Here is a 19,535-nt window from a genome sequence, read left to right as displayed (position 1 = left end):
ACTGCAATGTTTTGGTTATTTTACTGTTTGTGTTTAACTTTATTTTATTAAAAAAAACTATTATTCTCAGTGTGGCAGTGATGATGTAATGTATACTTTCATTCATTCTCTGCAAAGATGAACTCTGTGTTTGTAATGTTGCCACTCTGCAAGCCCCTGAAGGGTTTCTCACCAATTCTCCCTCATCATATTCCTCTGTACTTATTATTACTGTGTATTTTCAAATGTGTAAATAAATGATGGGATAACAAATATTATGTCACAAATCCAGTTGTTGCTCATATCTGCTCAGAATGAATCTGGATAATATATTCCTACTTAGTAGAAGCCTGTTGCTCTGGGTAGCTCCCACTGTCACTATATAGAACTGTATGAATGTGAGTCATTCATTTCCAAGCTCTCTATGAAAAGAGAATGACCTTTTCTGGAAAAGGTTAAAAATAGAAGCCTTCTTCTATTTATGAGCAGTGCATATATGATAGTGTCTATATGAAGACAGATGACTTGCTAACTGCTTTTCATTAATGACGAGCTGCAGAGAAGAAGCTGACCTGCAGCAGTGTCTCAGCTGACGGCCTTTTACGAGGGTTTTTGATGAGAGCCATCTTCACAAAGCTTTGGAAACCTGTAGTCCTGCATAGACAATGGGTGAGAGAGAGTGATAAATGTCAATTCATTGTAAAATATAAAAAGATAGAAAGATTAAAAGGTGAAAAACAGGACTATCATCAGAAACAATTAAACTCACCACTTGCTTTTATCCTTTAGTCTTGGAGGCTGGAAGTTGCTCTTGGACATCAACATCAACGCTCTGAAACATTGTTTTAAATGTCACTGGCTGGAAAATGTCTTAATTGTTTACATGTAGTGGCTCACTGATAAAATGGAAACCCAGCAGCCAAACTGTTACATAACACCAATCTGTGCTGTTTGTCTTCCTGCTTTGACACCATGCAGAGTTTATTATGTCTGCGTGTCTCTGACCGTCTATGCTGTGCCGTGCTGACTCACCTCATTGGGTGGAGGTCAAACATGGGCGGTTGGAGCTCAGCCAGCTCGATGGCAGTGATGCCCACAGCCCAGATATCACACAGGTGGTTGTAGCCGCCCTTCTTCTCCACTGCTGCCACCTCTGGAGCCATCCTGGAAAGGGAGGAGGGAAATGACAGATATATCACTGCTGAATAGGAAATGAAACAGACAATAGCCACTTAATGATACTTTGGTATCTATTAGTCATTGTGTTCCACCCACACACAGTGGACCAAATGTTTTTAAAGGCTTAAAGTAATTTCCTAAAAGAGTTGGGCACTGCAGTTTTTCATAAACACTACTCAGACAGGTGGAAATAGTGCATTTGTTGAGGACTATTTTTTGCGGCGGATTAATCCACATTTGGTGATATAGTGAGTGTTTTTTGAAGTAGGACAGTGTGTTTGGGATTGAGTCAAAATAAATACAATTGTGTGTGTGTTCAGTGTAATAAAGTGACACATTGATATGTTTGTAATAGATTTTTGGACAACAATGGAGCTCAATGACTGAAGAATTAGATATATCATTCTTCGCATACACACACACACACAAAATCACACATATAATTCTTATTACTAGGAAACATTTATTGTTCTTTTGGGTCTTTTCATTAGATTTCTTGACAATAGGAGGAAATTTAAGCTAAATTTACAACCTATTGAGGTGTTGAAAAAGTAGATCAGGCATTCAATAAAGGGCGAGCACACTTGACATACATTGTCTGGGAAATGTTGGCTTGTTCAGAAGCTCTTCTTTGCTTGTTGAAACAAAGCAGACCTCAGGAAAAGAAGCTAAAGAAGTAAGCTTTATCTAAAGAGAAGCTGGCTGGAGGAGATGGAGAAACATCCCACAACAAGCCCTGATACAGTGGCTGTGAAAAGATTAAGATGACAATTGACGCTAATCAGTCACAGAGAGTCTAATTAATTCCATATTCATGTCATAAAACATGTATCATTTTCCAACTTTTCTGGTGTCTGCTAAGTCTTCAAACTAAAAGATCTGAAACTCAAAGTGTTATTTGAATGCATGTCTGTTTTCAGCTTGAATGCCCGCCAAATTCCATAGCACATGATGTGCCTGTGGCATAAGGCAAGGACACTATCAATTGTGGGTAGTGCAGTAGCCGTTGGTTTCTGGAAAACTAGGAATAGTCATAAAAAAGTAAATATCTCTGTTGCCATATTTTGCGTAAATGTGTTTTATTTTTTTATTGTCTAGGAATTAAAAAAGGAAAGATATTGCAAAAAAGAAAACACTGGCTACGATATTAAAGGTTGTGTGTTCAGTTAGAGCTGTGTGTTAGAGGTGAGTGCAGCTGCATTCATCTTACCAGTAAGGAGTTCCTATGAAAGACTTCCTTTTGGCCACAGAGAGACTGATCTCTGCTGCCACTCCAAAATCAGCTAGACACAGAAGAGACAAACAGAGCAGGTGAGACAGACAGGTGAAATCTAATAGAAAGAGTCTATTTAAGCTTGTTTAATGAGTCTGAGTAGTGAAATAAGTGTCTAGATCACCACTGACCCAGTTTGACGTCTCCTCGTTCTGTCAGAAGGATGTTGGCTCCCTGCAGAGAAGCACACACTGATGCTCACGTGTGATAAAGCACATCATCATAATGTACAATGACAGTCATGCAAAGACAAGTTAAAGCTTAGGAAACTGTAGTACCTTTATGTCTCTGTGCATTTTTCCTGTTTCGTGCAGGTGATACAAACCCTGGAGAAAAAAAACACAGAATGTTAATGAGCAAAGCTTTCTGCTTCACTACAACACTCAGAAAGCAAACATTACTTATGGCTCCAGGTTTTGTGTGTGTCAGGTAATTTCAGGCAGTTTGATTAAATACAATGTTAGTTAAAGAGGTAATTTTTCTGCACATTTTCCAGCTCTATATTTATATTCTGGGGCTCTACTGGAATATCTTTGCATGATTTCATTTTAAAAAAAAATCTCCTTATTTATCTTATACTGATTGAAATAGGCTGTTTTAGCTCCTGTCTCTTTAAGGCTCCCTTCCTGAGGAGCCTGCTATGTTCTGATTTGTTCAGGAAGCTCAGAGACAAATTTCTACCCTGATGGGCAAAAAATATATATTCTATTCTATATTCTATTATATATGAATAACAGAACATCACATAAAGCATAATATGTCCCCTTTAAGAATACTGATAATCAGTTCCAGTTGGGAACCTTTGTTGCTGGTAATTCCCTTCTTTCTTTCTATACTGCCTGCCGAGAACAAAAAACTACTCGAGACGAAAATGTATCTATAACATAAAGACACTTATTATCAAATTAACATAAGGAGACAAAACAAGAGTTAATATAATAGCAGTAATAATAGTAATAGTAACAGAATAAACAGTAGCGACATTTAAAGTAATAGTAGTAGGCTATTTGTGATGATGACAACAATGTACACAAAATTACAGTATTACAGATTATTAAGTGTTAGTGTTCTTATTGTATTTGTTGAAATGAAATCTGTTACAGTAGTCATACTGATTCATATTTGAATTTTACTAAAACATGTGAATGCCACAGTTAAATGAATATATATTGGTGCAACCACCCTAAAAAGCACAGACATGAGAGAAAATAAACATGGGATTATGAGAAGAAAAGCTTACAAAGAAATCAAGCAAGGAGAGAATTTGCAAAGTAAAGCAAAGTACACGAGAATGTTTGTATATGAAGGTCGACCGCAGAGGATGAATTCAAAGGCAGTGGACTTGGGAATAACTTAACTCTCATCACTTCTAATCATTCTGTTTATTTACATGTGGATCAGCTAAGGAAAGTGCATGACTATTTCATTTTCACAAAACAAAGGCAGACAAAGACCTTTGTTGCATTAGTTGTTTGCAGGCATTTCTAACTTATGTATTCATTGCCAGACTGTCCTGTGGTCTCCAGCGCTGATTATCCAATAAAAGTTTGCAGTGAGGATGTGACCACTCACCAACAGAACAGAGACAGTCTGCCATGCTCTGCTATGGACTTTGTTATGCTGCTGCAGCATTTACCTCTACAGTGTAGTTAGTGGTCTGGCGCGGTTAAATACTATTTAGCTGTTCTGTGGCTGGGAAAAACACATGACTCACTCAGTCAGCAGTGTATCTTTAGAGAGTTCACAGTGCAACAGACGGCAACAAGCTGCCCGTCACAGAAAGCCTTACCTGGAGGGTTTCTCTGCACACGTACGCTATCTGTTTCTCCTTTAATGGGCCCGTCACTGTGAAGAACAGTTTGATTAATACCTCAAACACTCAAGATGAAGGGGGGGGGGGGGGGGGGGGAGACTGAGCCTGCAGGTGTATTTCTAAAAATAGAGATGTGACTCTTTAAAAAGGTCATTGTGCCAACTTTGATATCTGCTTCACGGTAATTACCTTTTTTTCTTCTAAATATAAGTGGTGATTACAGCAGTTTAACATTTCTGTCAAAACAACTCAATTTTTTTTTACATGCTGGATCTTGTCCATCTTGTTAAAGGGAGTACAAGTAGAAATGTAATAAGAGAACTGTCCAGTGTTTTGAAATAGTTTTTATTTTTGACAAAAGTAGCTTTTCCCCTGCTACCAGTAGTTTATTGTTAAGCTACGCTAACGCTAAGCATGTTCATTTATCACACAGGCCACAATTCTGAGTAGCTGTGTAGGAAAAGTTTCTGACAGCTACAAAATCTCCCACAAAGAATGACAACGGTGTTTTCAAACTGTTAGCAAAATGGCGGCAAACTCACCATCACTGTCAGTTACATGTAGGCTAAAGACAGTACAGTATTACAGTACTAACTCAGCCAGGAAACATGGAAGAAGTTGCCAATTCAAGCTAAAGGTCAATTTTTGATGTGGCTGCAAGGATAGGGAAACAAAATATTTGAATAATGGCTGAACAACAGGATGTTCTTCCATTGTTGCTAATTCAGGCTAAATAAACAAAAAATAAAAATAAAATCCCTTTCTGAGCACTGGGCAGTTGTCTTGTTACATTTCTATTTGTACACCCTTCTTATCATTTCTATTTCTAACAAGATTAACAACAGATTTTGAGGAGTTTTGACAGAGATACGCTAGCTCTCATTGCAGTCTTTATGCTAAGCTAGGCTAAATATGCTTGTGAGGACATTCAGGCTACATTTCCATTTTTGATGTGGCTGCAAGGCTAGAGGAATGAATGCAGTATTATATCTGTACTGGACACATGACACTGATATCAATCTTTTTCATTTTGCTCTGAGTAAGAAACAAAACAAAAACATTTCCAATTTTCTTTCAAATTATTATTAAGCACTTTTTCAAACGCAGGTAATTCTGAAGTTTTCTTATGCGGTTAAAACACAAGACATACAGTAGATACAGAATCTTAATATTTGTAGTATTTGTACCATGGTAAATATCCTGAAGTGACCCTCCACCGCAGAACTCCATGCAGATCCACAGCTTGGTGTTTCTGTAAAGAGACATAACCTTTATCTGACTGTTTAATGTGTGCTCTGCTTACAGGGATGACACTGTAGCACACAGATCACCAGGAAATATCTCAAAGTTGACACACCCTAATATTATGAAGCTAATGCACTGACACCCACTAACACATACTCCATTATTCACAACCCAACTAAGCAGTAGAACGAGTGGGAGAGGAATCCAGCAGCAGTGTGGGGAAATAAAAGTCAAATTCCACATATTTATATCCACCAACAATCCCAGGAATGCCACACATCTGAGGAGGACAGGCCGAAAACAGCAAGCACCTGTGGTAGCTGCCGAAGTAGGCCACAATGTTTTTGTGCTTGCACTCCTTCATCATCGTGATCTCCTGCTGGATGGACGTGATGTCATCACCTGAACAGACACACAGTTTAGTCAGTGTTTTCTTCTAACAGTCAGACAGTGCAGCGTTCATACAGCTGCAGTGAAATTATAGAGCAGTAAACCATATTAAGTCCATTGGTTTAATTATTTATCTAGTATGATGCATTGCTGCTGGTCAGCATTAAGCTTTAAAAACACCACATGGCATCTAGGAAACTAACATGGAATTCACTGGTTGCCCTTTTACGGTTAGAGCAAATACATATAAATAACTTCAGCTTTGTCCACAACATTGAGAGGTGACTCAAATGAAGTAAGAACCGCAGTAAAATGGAGGAGTTGTTGTGGAATGTTGAATGGAAGCCAGTAGTTTATTTAACAGTGAAAAAGTACCAGCAAATACCAATACCAGCATTACACTACAGATTCTGATGTGAGAAAAAAACAAACATGGTATAAAATGTTATACCTTCAGGATGCTGGCTCCGCCCCCCCCCCCCCCCCCCCCCCCCCCCCCCAATGTCCAAACGGATGTGTTAATAATTTGCCATCCGGCTAGTGGGAAAATTGCTTGTTTGCTATCTTACCCAAATACCACTTCACACTGAATAATAACAGCATTGTTACAGGTTCATTTCAGTTGTGAGATAGGTATGGCTGCTAAGTACATAAAAAACATTACACAGCTCTAACCTCCTGCCACAGTGAGACTGTTTTGGACTGCTGACCAAAGGTTTCATCTTATGTCTCTGATGGTCGTTGAATTTATTCTGGAATATTAGTCATTTACATCAGTGTATCCAATCAAAACAGCTGCTAGTAGAGCAATATCTTAGTAGGTGGTATGGCAAAAACTGCACTAAATTCATATAAGTTGAATATAGCCTGTTATTTACAACAGAATGATCAAATTATGATTGTCTCTGAAGTTTTACAGTCTGTTAATAAGCTTTAATGAGGTAAACTTTTAAAAACTACTGATTCAGGCAGTGTTTACTCATTTAAATCAGAAATGTGAAACTAATCCACTCAAAATGCAATTCAAATCCAGACTATTACCATGAAGAAAACATGAATCAACCTGTAACAGCTGCTTTGCAAAGAAGCAGTAATGAGCATGTTGTTTCAAGTTTGGATTGTTAACATACCAGGGTCGAGCTTCACTATCTTGATAGCTGCCAGTTCAGATGTCTTGATGCTACGAGCCTGCATGGTGGGGATGAAAAAATGCAACTGATTATATAACATATAAACACAACCATATATATTATATTCTACCTTTTCTGTCATTGATTATATATATAGTTAGTACAGGAAGAAGGTATATTGTAGATAGATATTGTATATTTCAGTCCTTTCATGTAACCTAAATTGAAGTTGTTCTTGTAAATCAATTTTAGTCATTTTAGTGTGTCTTGACTGTATTAAGGGGAATGAGTTTTCTCTTTGAACATGGTATACACTTATGAGATGTCACACTTATGTCATATTCATATTCTGACTGGTTGGTTTGTAGATGTGGGTCGTAGCAGCGATCACATTGTGAGATTTTGGTCCTGAATTTCTGACACTATCAGAATTTTGCCTCAAGCTGTCTTTGATTGCCAAAGCTCCACATCAGTCATTGGTGGACGTGTCTCAGTGAGATCTAGGACACTGTCTTGGATTGACGACCAAAGATTCTACCACGTTTCTCTCACAATTTCGTCAACTTTTGCCTCGGACAGCCCATAATCACACAGTGTGAAAGAGCCTTTACAATGAGACTAAGATCATCTTAGCCATAAGACGCTTTCAGGAAACGGAACATAAATCTCCTCTGGAGGACAGAAAACAGCTGTTAGTCCTGTGCTACCATTGGTCATCAAAGACCTTATCAGACTGACTTTCAGATACGTCACATTACCTTACGTCAGCCTTACACCAAACGCCTTTTCAAGCATTGTCTCTGTTGCTGATAAGAGACTTTTGCTAGAGCTGTGGCATGCTTCCGTCATCTCAAAATTTGGTGTGACGTGGTTATAAAACTCTTGACGTTCTGATATAATAAATATTATTTAAGATTATGGGAAGTTTTTAGTCTTGGACCGTGCAGAAGGTGAAGTTCAATGACATGAATATTGTTTACAACCAATAGGTGTGCTCTCTCCAGCACCAAACAGGAAGCAGAAAACTGGGTAAATAGTAAACACGACAGGGACTTCGAGGAGGCACATCCTTGTTGAGAGGACGGGGACACGTCCACTCAACCACGGCCATGTCCACATTCTGTGGTGTCTTCTCTTTTACTCTTTGTCTGGTTTGTTTTTTCAGAACAAACCACTGCACACACAAGGACCGCTGTTGCTAGAAGCTACATCTCTTTCTACTCCATTGTTCAGTTTTTCCTTCTTGTAAATTTCCACCAGGAGCAGGATTGGAAATAATCTCAAAAGAACATAGACTAATTGTAGTCTTACAAATAGTGAGCCTGTAAGATCAGCTGGCTTTGGCAAAATGATGACTCATTGTCTTTAGATGTGAAAGGGTGTCTTTCCAAAGCCTTCTAGTGTATTGGTTGGCATTACACTACCATTGAGTGGAAAAAAACAGAAAAATGTCATTGTACAGCTGGACTTCATCATTATACAAGCAGTACACCATACACACTTCTTAGAACTTCTGGGTATTGTTTGCCTTTGTTTGATAGCGACAGTGTAGAGGCGGCAGGAAATGAGGCGAGCGACAGGAGGGATCAAATGCAACAAAGGTCCATGTTCTGACTCACATTGGGAGCGTTGCAGTCACATATATCAGTGTGTTAAGCCCCAAAGGCCACTAGAACACCCAGACACACATGCAGTCAAGCACCTTCACCATTCAACTTCAATCATCTCCTTTGTTCTGCAAAACACTGACGTTGGGAGTCATCTAAGGCAAGGTGCTCATGGAGATACGAGTCTTGTTGATGCGTGTCTTTAGCAAATATCATTTAATGCAAAATGAAGCATAATTGATCTAAATCCTCTTTCTCAGGGTAATTAAGGTTATCTTTTAGTTTATTGGTTCATGACACATAGGGTTGCTCATGTAACAGACGTCACATATGTACTCAAGCTGCCGTAGAGTTCTTTATTGTGGTTTTGAAAGCCAGACTCATTTACCTTCACACAGCATAAGTCATAACAGCGTAGCAAGTTGCTCCATGCCCTAGAGAAGGCATGCCAAATTATGTAAGCATGTTGTGTTTTGCACAACATTGCAATGAAAAATGGTTTTACATTACTGAACTCAGCACTCACACAGGACATGCTGGTTGATCCTCAGTGAGGACCAGCCTCTAAGATACAGGAGTGATTGGGCAACAACTCATTGAACAAGTTCAAACCAGGCTGTGAAGATCAGGAGGATTATTGGCGTGAGTTCGTAGGTTCGTTGGTAGCCAAACTGTCAAAAGTGTCTTTTAACTGGCACATTCTGACACCTTAAGAACTTCAGGATCCACACTAGTGATTTTTTTCTTTCTGAATGACACATGCCCTCAAATGAAGTGCAAACATGGCCGTACATGGCAAATGCATAGTTACTAGAATTGTGCACATTCGAACACGTACTTGCTTACATGAACTTATCATTTTAGTTTAATGTCTGTGCCATGTCAAACACCTGGCCGTTCCCACATGGGATTACAAGACACAACATTTTTACAAAACATCTTCTGTTAATTCATTCATAAAACATGTTTTCTCCCAGGACATCATACATGGATAGGGTTAGGGTTAGGGTTAGGCCCACTTAGTCTTTGTGTATCATCCATATTTACAAAATCTATATCTATCATTATCTTACTAAACAAAGTATTACACTGTTCCCATTAAAACAACAAAACAGAACTCAGTTTCTGAAACATCACTCAGCCAGAACATTGAATGAATCATCTTATAAACACACATTTATGCATACTTTCTCATGAATGCACACTGAATCATGGACACACACCTACTCACAAACATGCACTTACTGTTCCAAGATGTGCTTACTCACAGCAAACACTTCATCACAAAGCTACTGATGATCATGCACTTATTCACAAATCCACACTTACAAAGCTGCACCTGTGTACTAACAGGCACATACTCATAAACCCTCTTACAAAGCCATATTATTCATAAACATGCACTCAGTCATGCTTCCTAATTACAGCACACTTACAAACATGCACTTCATCATGTTTAGGTGACTTTTATGAAGTTTAAACAAACAAGGAAACCAGTGTGTGTGTGTGTGTGTGTGTGTGTGTGTGTGTGTGTGTGTGTGTGTGTGTGTGTGTGTGTGTGTGTGTGTGTGTGTAAATATGGTTTGCAAATCAGATGTGAAAGCGACATTTCAGAGTATACATATTTCTTGCATGGGGCCCATTGTTTGTTTAATCTTTCATCCACAAAATGTTCCTGACATAGTGCCTGAAGACATAAAGTCTTAGTTGGAGCTCTGCCATCTGCCTGACTTATCAAGATAAAAAAAAACCTGGGCATATATCCAACAGCTCAGCATGCTATCTTGAAAATGAAGGATGTATAATTAGTTTAGCCTGCTGTCTCACCTTGGCTCTGACCTCCTATTGATTCCACTGCATGAGCTAATAGTATCAGCAAAAAGAGGTCTCTCCTACTTGGCAGCCCCAGGTGGCTCAAAGTCAGATTGATTGACTACACTAGTTTCCTTAGACTGTGTGAGTAATAAAAAAAATTGCAAATTTCCCCATTGTAGGACTAATAAAGGAATATCTTATCTTAATACTACCTTGCTGCACAATTAAGGTTATTCTTTACTTTCTTCTCATGACACCTCCAGTCAACCTACAGAGCAGACAGGGGTTGCTCAGGTAACACATGTGATATATGTACCCATGCTGTGGTAGAGTGTACTATTGTGGTTATGAAAGCCAGACTGATGTAATTTCACACAGCTGGTAGAAAGCTGCTCTATGCCTCAAAGAGACACCAAACAATATGAGCATATTGTCTTTTGCACCACATTACAATAAGAAATGGTTTTGCACTACTGATGGCAGCACTCACATAGAACGTGCTCAGTGATGCCCAGCGAAGGCCAGCCTCTAAGATACATGAATGACTGGACACATGATGATCACATTTATTCTGAATGATGCTGGTCAATGTCAGATGGCTGACACCGCAAAGGTGAAAAGTCAGAGTTAACCAATCATACTAGAATTCATTATGTAGAATCTATGATGATTCACAGCTAACTTAAAGGCTTGTATTGTCAAGGGAGAGAGAGAGAGAGAGAGAGAGAGAGAGAGAGAGAGAGAGAGAGAGAGAGAGAGAGTAATGGGAAATTCAAGTCTTTGAATTGTCTCAGTAAACTTTCATCCAGACATCCAGAACTACATTGATCAAGTATTACTGAGTGTAGCTCACCTCTCTAGTTTACAGGTTAATATATACATACTGCATGATCGCAGTTCTTATGTGAGGTGAGCACATACAGCTACGGTAACACCCAAGGGACAAATGTGTGTCAGTCAGTCAGCATCTGCAGAGCTTAAAGCAGCTCAGTGTTGTCACGCAGCGCTCGAGTATGTTTTCACCACAGTTTAAGCTTGTTACGCTATTTTATATCACTGACAGCTCGTCTGGTAACATATTAACTAAATATAGTATTTGTTAGTGTCAGACTTTAGAGTGAGAGTGTATAGCTACATCCTGGAGGTAGTATGTACCAGTTTAGACCTAGACGTGTTATATCAAACCCACATATGACACAATTATATGAACACTGCCAGTGTGGGGTACAGTGGTTATATTTCATGTCTCATCCTATAAATGATCATAGTTCATTTACTACTTGGGTGTATCTCCAGGTGTGTTTTGGTGAGCAGGTCTGAGTCAAAAACGTTTAGTCCCCCTCCACACCTGAATGATAATATTGCGATATAGCACTTATTGCAACAGGCCTTTAAAATGATTCTGACATGAATCACACACACACACACACACACACACACACACACACACACACACACACACACACACATACATACATATCTAACAAACAAGCTCATAAAAATATAACAACAATATTCCATAAAGGATATCAACTACACACTATAAAATGTGCTATATAAAATACACGTGCCTTACATTTGAACTGTCTGATGCAATGTTTAGAGAGAGCTTTCAAAAGTTCTGATACTGAAATATTTCAATCTTCAGTCAAAACTAAGTGAAAGTAGAACTAGACCAACAGTACAGACATGATGGTTGAAGTTGTTTCAAGGCAGTCATAGTATATTTTTAACTCTAACTGTCAATTCTTCCTGGGAACATCAGTCATCTCATTCACTGCACTGACGTCACACCTGCTGGCTTTTTTCAGTCTGCCAATCCACAACAAATGAGGCAGCCACCAATGGGAAAAGCAGGTCGCCTCAAACACAACCTGTGGCTTTGCTGCATTCACTTCCTGTTTTCTTTCCTGTTCTACCACAGAGCTTCCTGTGACTACAGTGATAGTAACGTCTGAGAGACTGCTTTTTACACAACTGATGCCTGAAATAACAGCCTGTTAATGTAAAAGGTAGCTTCACAGGACTTTGATCAGACACCCAAATGGCCTCTGAGCCACAAGTGCTACACAGCTTCAGGCCAAACTGTTCATTCTGCATAATGATACCAAACCATTTCCTTCTGAATGCAGATAAAAAGCATGCAGTGTAGCATGCAGTGTTCTCTACATAGATTAAGGCCTGATTTAGATCTATCAGACTAGTTTGAAAGCAGGCATAGCTGGTTTCTTTACTTCATGTGAGCAATAGAATGAGCTGTAAACACAACTTTGGCAAATGATCATCCCGTGAAGTTGTTATGGAGATCGTTTTAGCCGACAGCTTCCTGTTTATACATCAAGCAGAAATGGAGCTACAGCATTCATTTGGAGTCACGTTTCCTGATACCAGCTCAATATTTATTTTCCTGTGAGCTCTGGTTTGGTCTCCATCGACTACTGACAAAAATATTTGACCCTTTAGATGCTAAATGCTCCAGTTTGAAATAGGAAACACGTCTTTCTCTTATAATGCACCTTACACTTTAAAAAATCTGCAAAAGGCCTTAAAATTAGATTTTTTTTACCCTCAATGCAGCTGTTCAAACTTATCTCCTTATCTCACACCGTTTTATTTGGTTGTAACTGTTTTTAACTTCACCATATCTTAATTCTTTAAATGTATTTCTTCAATGTTTTATTTTGTATTATTTTCTTTTTCCTAATATTTTCTTTTCTTTCTTTTCTTTCACCTAATCTTGTTTTGTGTGCTGTTGTGTTGCTGTCAATGTTTCTCGACACCGTTGTAAATGAGGGTCACACAAACAGCCTCATCGACTTCCTTCAAATGTTCATCAGGACATCTCAAACATAACTCTGCTCAACACGTTACAATACTACTATTCTATACTACTGCATATGATATACTAAACTGTGGATGGCATTATGCTACATTAGCACTGGTGAAAGTAACCAAAGCATGGGTTAAACTTACTGCAAACATAACCAATGCCTCTGTAAACACAGCCTGCTTTTTTAGTCATACACAACTGCAGACACTTGCCAAATGTGGCCTTTCACTTGCATGGAGACATTTCTGTTTATATGACTTCCTTACTCATTCACATATCTATGTGACAGCCTATCACTTGGGCTAAGTAATATGTCATTTGGCTAAGAAGAAAGACGCAAAATTGAATATGCATTTAATCAGATGTGTATTTACAGACATTGTATGCACAGCCCTGCTTTCTGTCTGTAAAGTAAGTGCAGGTATGACTAACAGCAGTGTTATAATAATATAATGAAATGGAATCATGAAATGTTCTTTCCCATTTCACAGTTTTAACATAGAGAAGCACACTACGCTAACATGATTAACATGTTGATTTTTGCCAACACAGGAAATGTAGTGCCACTACAGGGTGTGCGTGTGCGTGTGTGTGTGTGTGTGTGTGTGTGTGTGTGTGTGTGTGTGTGTGTGTGTGTGTAAGAGAGAACCACAGTGATAGATAGATAGACAGTGTTCATAACTATGCAGTGATTTGTAGCTCCCTATTGCCACAATCTGTTTCCATGAAATTTTGCATTGGAAACTTCTATAAAAATCTAGTATCTAATAATAATATCTAAATGATTCTTCTGATTAAAAAGACATTTTGGGAAAACCATTTTAGGGGAAAATGAATAAATATTGACTCATCTTAAGGTCATATAGTTCTGGCACACTTCACATACTTGGAGTTAGGATTGATCTACAGTCTTAAAAAAGAGAAAACTTCACTTCCTCAGCAGAAAATATGCAGAGTGAGATGTAAAGTATGAATACACACTCTAAGCCGTTTGACAGCAGCACTTTATAATCCAGACTTTGTAATCCACTCTCACGTCTATGAAATCATGCAGCTGGCAACTCTTCAGCTTCTATTACGACACCGATGAGAAGAAACACAGTAAGCGAAAATGAGAAGCCGTTCCTTCTCAAAGCTAAAATCCAAAAAGAATCAGGACGGGCCCCCGGCTGAACAGTACAGCAGCCACACAAAGGCCCCAATCTGTCCTCAGCTTTCCTTTGACACATGATTAATCTGTGATTCATCACAATCACAGAACAAAGCTTTCATTCTAAGCCTCTAATTTCTACCAACATTCAATAGTCATGCAGGAAGAGACAAATCATAGAGGGCAATGAAAAAAAAAACCTATGCTGGCAGTGATCTCACTATCAAGTTGATGCCAGCCTCTGAGCTGGTGACTCTTAAGCACACATGCGAGCAGAAAAACAACCACAAACAACCACCACAGAATCTTAATCTGTAAAGCAGAAGAAATGTTTAACAACTAATGTCACACTAAGTTTCACACTTTCTGCTCCTCAGCACCAAGTGTGGTTGCTAGACTGCAGAAAACACAGACACACACTGGCCTGCTTTACTGTAGTCATCACTTGAAGTTGAAATATGTTCCAAACTTTGTGTTTTGCTAGAGCTTTCTTCTTTCTTTGTGCATATTTTGATACCATTTGATACCAAGTCTGCCTTCACATGACTAATCAACTTCTTCCTGATGTTAAAGGATACATCTGTTTTCATCCTCATGCCAACAAATCCCATAAAAAGAGCAGAAACAATGTGTTTGTCTGCCTCTCCTAACTTCCTGACACCCCTAACCTGTCTGTGACTCTCAGCTCACTGACGTAAATCTTTAAAAACAGCTCACAAATATATTGGTTAATTTTTTTAAAGCTCCACTAACTGACTAAAACAGCTGGTCACTGTAGTTTTTACTAAATGTTACTAAATCAGGAGAAAATAACTTTTTGGTTTTGGAGTATTTCTGGAAGCAGGATGGTGTGTGTGGGACTGAGTCAAGAGAAATTACAGTGTGTGAGTTCACAGTGATGAAAGAACATGTCACTGATGTGTTTTTAATAGTTTGTCGGAATATCTCGACCTCTGCTAAAAAAAAAAAGTTAGCTCATTATTCATTTCACCGACCCCGCTGTGACATCACTCGGCTGAGTGTGAGACCACTTGAGGACAGGAACGGTATCCAGTCAGAGCTACAGGAGGTCATGGATCCAAACTAATCACAGGGTTGAAACACATGAGTAGAGTTTCCTCTCAATAATAGCCTTGGAATGAGAGTCCATTGAAAGCCCACGCAGTCACATGACCAGAGGTTTCACCAAACCCGCCAACAGCAGCAGTGGGAGGTGATAATGTGCTATTGTCTGTTATTGTATGTGGTGCTGCTTCCCCATTCACAACACACACACAGCATGTTACAGTAATACACACATACTGCACAATACTAATATAAACGCTGAATATCGTTTATATCAATATAGGGCTAGGCGATATGGACAAAATCAACCATCATGATATTTTTGACCAAATACCACAATATCGATATTGAGATACCAATGAGAAGGGACACCAATTGGGGCTGCATATTTTTGATAAATAATTATCAGTAATGTGGATATAATGACTAAGTGGGTAAAGGCAAATAATAGGAAAGTAAGAACAGTCTGGAAAGTTCGGAAAATGACATCACTTTACTATAATGCAGCCTTTAAAACCAGGAACGCTTATGTTGTATCACGATATTACAATAGTCCCGTTTCCATTAAGGAAGTTCCAGGTAAAATTTAGGAGGTGGGAACTTTACAGGAACGTCCTCTCACTCGGTCCTCTCAGTTGTTGTGTCTCCATTGCCGAGAAGGACATTGATAGAACCCACTGGACTCTGGAGGTGATGTAATCATTCTGCAACAGTATCAATCGTTGCGTTGAGTTTTTCCCACCAGGGATTTTTCGATGCCACATGGAGTACATACCCAGACAGATTGTCCTTCAGGAGCATTTCCTGCTATGGTGACATGCACCAATGGTCACGTTCTCGTAAAATTACCCCAAAGTTCCTGCAGTGGAAACAGCCCTAATATCCAAAATCTGAGACGATATCAATATACTGCCCAGACCTATATCAACATGTAATCACTTCTTTGGTTTAAGTTATAATCTGCAGTCAATCAAACAGTGTTGAGGGTACTGAAATTACTGTACACATCAAACAGCAGACACACAAAGTTAACAACTAGCTGGTGAACATAGCAGAGCGTTTAGCAGCTGAAGACACTGATAGCTTTCTAAGGAGATGGTGGAGACCAAAAACAGCTAAAAGGAGAGTGAATTGGGACTTGCATTCAAAAACACAACTCCACAGTAATGCTAATGTTGCTGTGAACATGCTGGATGTGTTTAACGGTTGTATTCACACATAAGACTCCCCCCTGCTACATGTAAATAAATGAAGAAATATTAGTGGACATTTGGACAACTGTAGTCTCAAAAGTCAAAGCTCCAGCAACACTTGTAATATAGAAGAACTTCATTAATAGACCAACACATTTCAGCTTACAGCCTTCATCAGGTCATCATCAAACACAATACAAGCAGTGTTAAATCGGGTAGAAAAAAAAGCAGAAACAAACAATTGAAGTCACATGACCATATGCCCAAACCCATCTTGGTAGATACCCCATTATTTTTGTATATTTTCTTTGTAATGTGTTTTATGATGACCCTGATGAAGGAGGCAAGCCGCAACACATTGGTCTATTAATAAAGTTGTTCTATACTACCAGTGTTGCTGGAGCTTTGACTTCTCTGTGCACCATGGAAGTAGGTGAAGTTGTGCCACCTCTACTCTACTTCCAGCAACAAGGAAAAAGGCAACTTATTCTGAGAGTTTATGAACCCAACAGAAAAGCTGAGGTTTGATCCTTTACTCCAGGAGTTTGACCTGGACACCTGACAAGAGGAAGTACATCACTCTCCACCAGCATCACTGAAACACCAAATGAGGGAACATCCACACACCATCACACTACTTACAGACTGTTACTTTCATTTCTTTTTTGTGCTGTATGTAGCAGAGGCAGTGTCACAGCCTGTCACTGCACTGATTGAATGTTCAGTCCACCACAGGACGTTCAGAACAGAGATGATGCATAACTGAAACCACTGCGAATAAACCGAAAACACTTCACTTCCTATGCGACACATGTGCTCTCATGGGAACAGATCTGTCAGTAACAGAGAAGGCTGTAAAACAGGTTTAATCTGTAAAGAATTCAGCTAGGATGTGTCATTATGAGAAAGTTACAGTTGAGTGGAACCCTCTGTTTCTAGTGTGGGGGGTAAAAAAAAAGAAGCAAAGAAACAATACAAATTCTTGTGTTGCCTCTGCAGGATGCACAAGGCACCGGGGCGGGTTAACAGTACAGGATGTTTGCATCCTGACGCTCACATCACCAAGAATGCAACACTTTTACACTTAAACATGTCTAAATATAGTGTAACTAATGATTATATTCATCAGTTCAGATTGATTCAACTGCTGATTATTTTCTCAATGAATTGATTATCATGCGGTTTGTAAAGCATCAGTTAATTGTGGAAAATAGAAATGCTGATTACTCAAACTGTCATTCAACTATAACCCAAAACTCAAAGATAATCAGTCCATCATCTCTAAGGAAGATGGAACTACAATTGTCGCCATTTTGGCTCCAAAAATTGCTTTAACGATCATCAAAATCTTTGCCAATTAATTTTCTGCTGATAAATGAATCAACAAATCACCTCTCATAAGTGTGTTATAATAATATTGGTGAATGGAAGCACAGGACACACCTACTCATTGAAGAATGTTTCTTTATTTATATGGCAACATGCCATCCCATCTGGTTTGTGCCTAATGAGACTATCATATGTTTCTCTACAGGATGAACACTTCTTTTTATTACTACACAATTCCATCTGTGTAATTAAATAGTTTGTCTCTGGTATAGTGCTACAATGTAGAAAACAGTCAAACATATGATGAATGAGTAGTCCAAACTGTTGACTGGTTCTGTTGTGTGGATTTGTTTTCTGGATTTAAACAATAACAGAATGGTTGTTTTGATCTATAAACTGTTGATTTTTGAAAAAAGTCCTTATATTACATTGATTATTTCTACATTAAATAAACAATATAAAGCTGTGGCACAGTGATGCAACAGCCTGTCAGTGTGTGTGATAAATCTCTGGCTGATATAATGACACAAGCAGCATATGACTCTAACCCTTATATGAATTATTACACCTTTTACTTCTTTTTTTAATATTGTGATTATTTGAAACACTGTTTTGTGTAATCACGAGGAGGGAATATAAACTAAAGCTGCAGATGTTTATAATAATCATGTAAGCTATCACAGGTCACTCTGACACTTCTCCAAAACACAGCTTCACCTTGATGACAGGAAGTGAAACAACATTTTTGCTCATGTTGAACGTCCCAGCTTTTCTGTGTGCATGTATGTGTGTGTGTGTGTGTGTGTGTGTGTGTGTGTGTGTGTGTGTGTCGCGATGAAAACACCAGGAAATGTTCTCACTCACCTTGAACACATCTCCATAGGTGCCGCACCCAATTCGGTGGATTAACTGGTAGTCCTCTAAAGGGTCCAGGAATGACACCCCTATCGTGTCCATGTTTGGAGACACCTCTGGGTGCTGTGTGTGTGAGAGAGTCTCTGGCGGGCTTTCTACTCACGCATCCCAGCTGTTGTTGTCGGAGGAGAGAACAGCAGCAGCACTCTGCCTCACTCACTGATTAATGGGAACTAATTGGGTCCCGACTAATTGCCGGTGTATCGATCAGCCTGGCAGGCAGACACACACACACACACACACATACACACATACATACATACACAGGTCCACGGTCACTGACACTGACACACAACAGCGTCTGTGAGCAAGAAGTCCCGAGTGGTGCTGCTGCTGGAGTCAAATCACGCATGAGCAGACGCTGCACACTGTAAAAAATACAATCCACAGAGTTTCCCTCTGTTAAACTGCTGTTTCCTCTGCTTCCTCTTCATTTCTGCCAGGAAAAATAAAACTGAGGAAAGTTAGGACTGATAAAAGGAAAAAAAAGAAAATATTGACTTAAATCATCATTCAAATGTTGACTCCAAATCAAAATGTATGAACAAATGAGACAAAAACTTAGACTAGTCTAAATGAACGTATGTCAAAATGTTTGACTTAATAAATTGCACTTTATTGA

General features: G+C 39.0%; 1 protein-coding gene across 2 annotated transcripts in view; it reads right to left on the bottom strand.

Moving 5' to 3' along the window:
* The window catches only part of map4k2 (mitogen-activated protein kinase kinase kinase kinase 2), a 39,246-nt gene extending 20,113 nt beyond the window's left edge, over window positions 1-19,133 (bottom strand). For both annotated transcript variants that reach the window (XM_053343859.1, XM_053343860.1), the window contains exons 1-11: window positions 18,863-19,133; window positions 7,010-7,067; window positions 5,801-5,891; window positions 5,432-5,496; window positions 4,221-4,276; window positions 2,710-2,757; window positions 2,563-2,605; window positions 2,369-2,441; window positions 1,012-1,143; window positions 749-811; window positions 552-633 (exon numbers count right to left, since the gene is read on the bottom strand). In XM_053343859.1, the coding sequence (XP_053199834.1) occupies window positions 552-633; window positions 749-811; window positions 1,012-1,143; window positions 2,369-2,441; window positions 2,563-2,605; window positions 2,710-2,757; window positions 4,221-4,276; window positions 5,432-5,496; window positions 5,801-5,891; window positions 7,010-7,067; window positions 18,863-18,955 (804 nt within the window). In that variant the 5' untranslated portion in view covers window positions 18,956-19,133. The remainder of the gene's footprint in view (window positions 1-551; window positions 634-748; window positions 812-1,011; window positions 1,144-2,368; window positions 2,442-2,562; window positions 2,606-2,709; window positions 2,758-4,220; window positions 4,277-5,431; window positions 5,497-5,800; window positions 5,892-7,009; window positions 7,068-18,862) is intronic.
* Between the last annotated feature and the right edge of the window lie 402 nt (window positions 19,134-19,535).

This window comes from Scomber japonicus, chromosome 22, assembly GCF_027409825.1.
Source record: "Scomber japonicus isolate fScoJap1 chromosome 22, fScoJap1.pri, whole genome shotgun sequence".
Lineage (NCBI taxonomy): Eukaryota > Metazoa > Chordata > Actinopteri > Scombriformes > Scombridae > Scomber > Scomber japonicus.
This window is presented reverse-complemented; position numbering and strand designations above follow the sequence as displayed.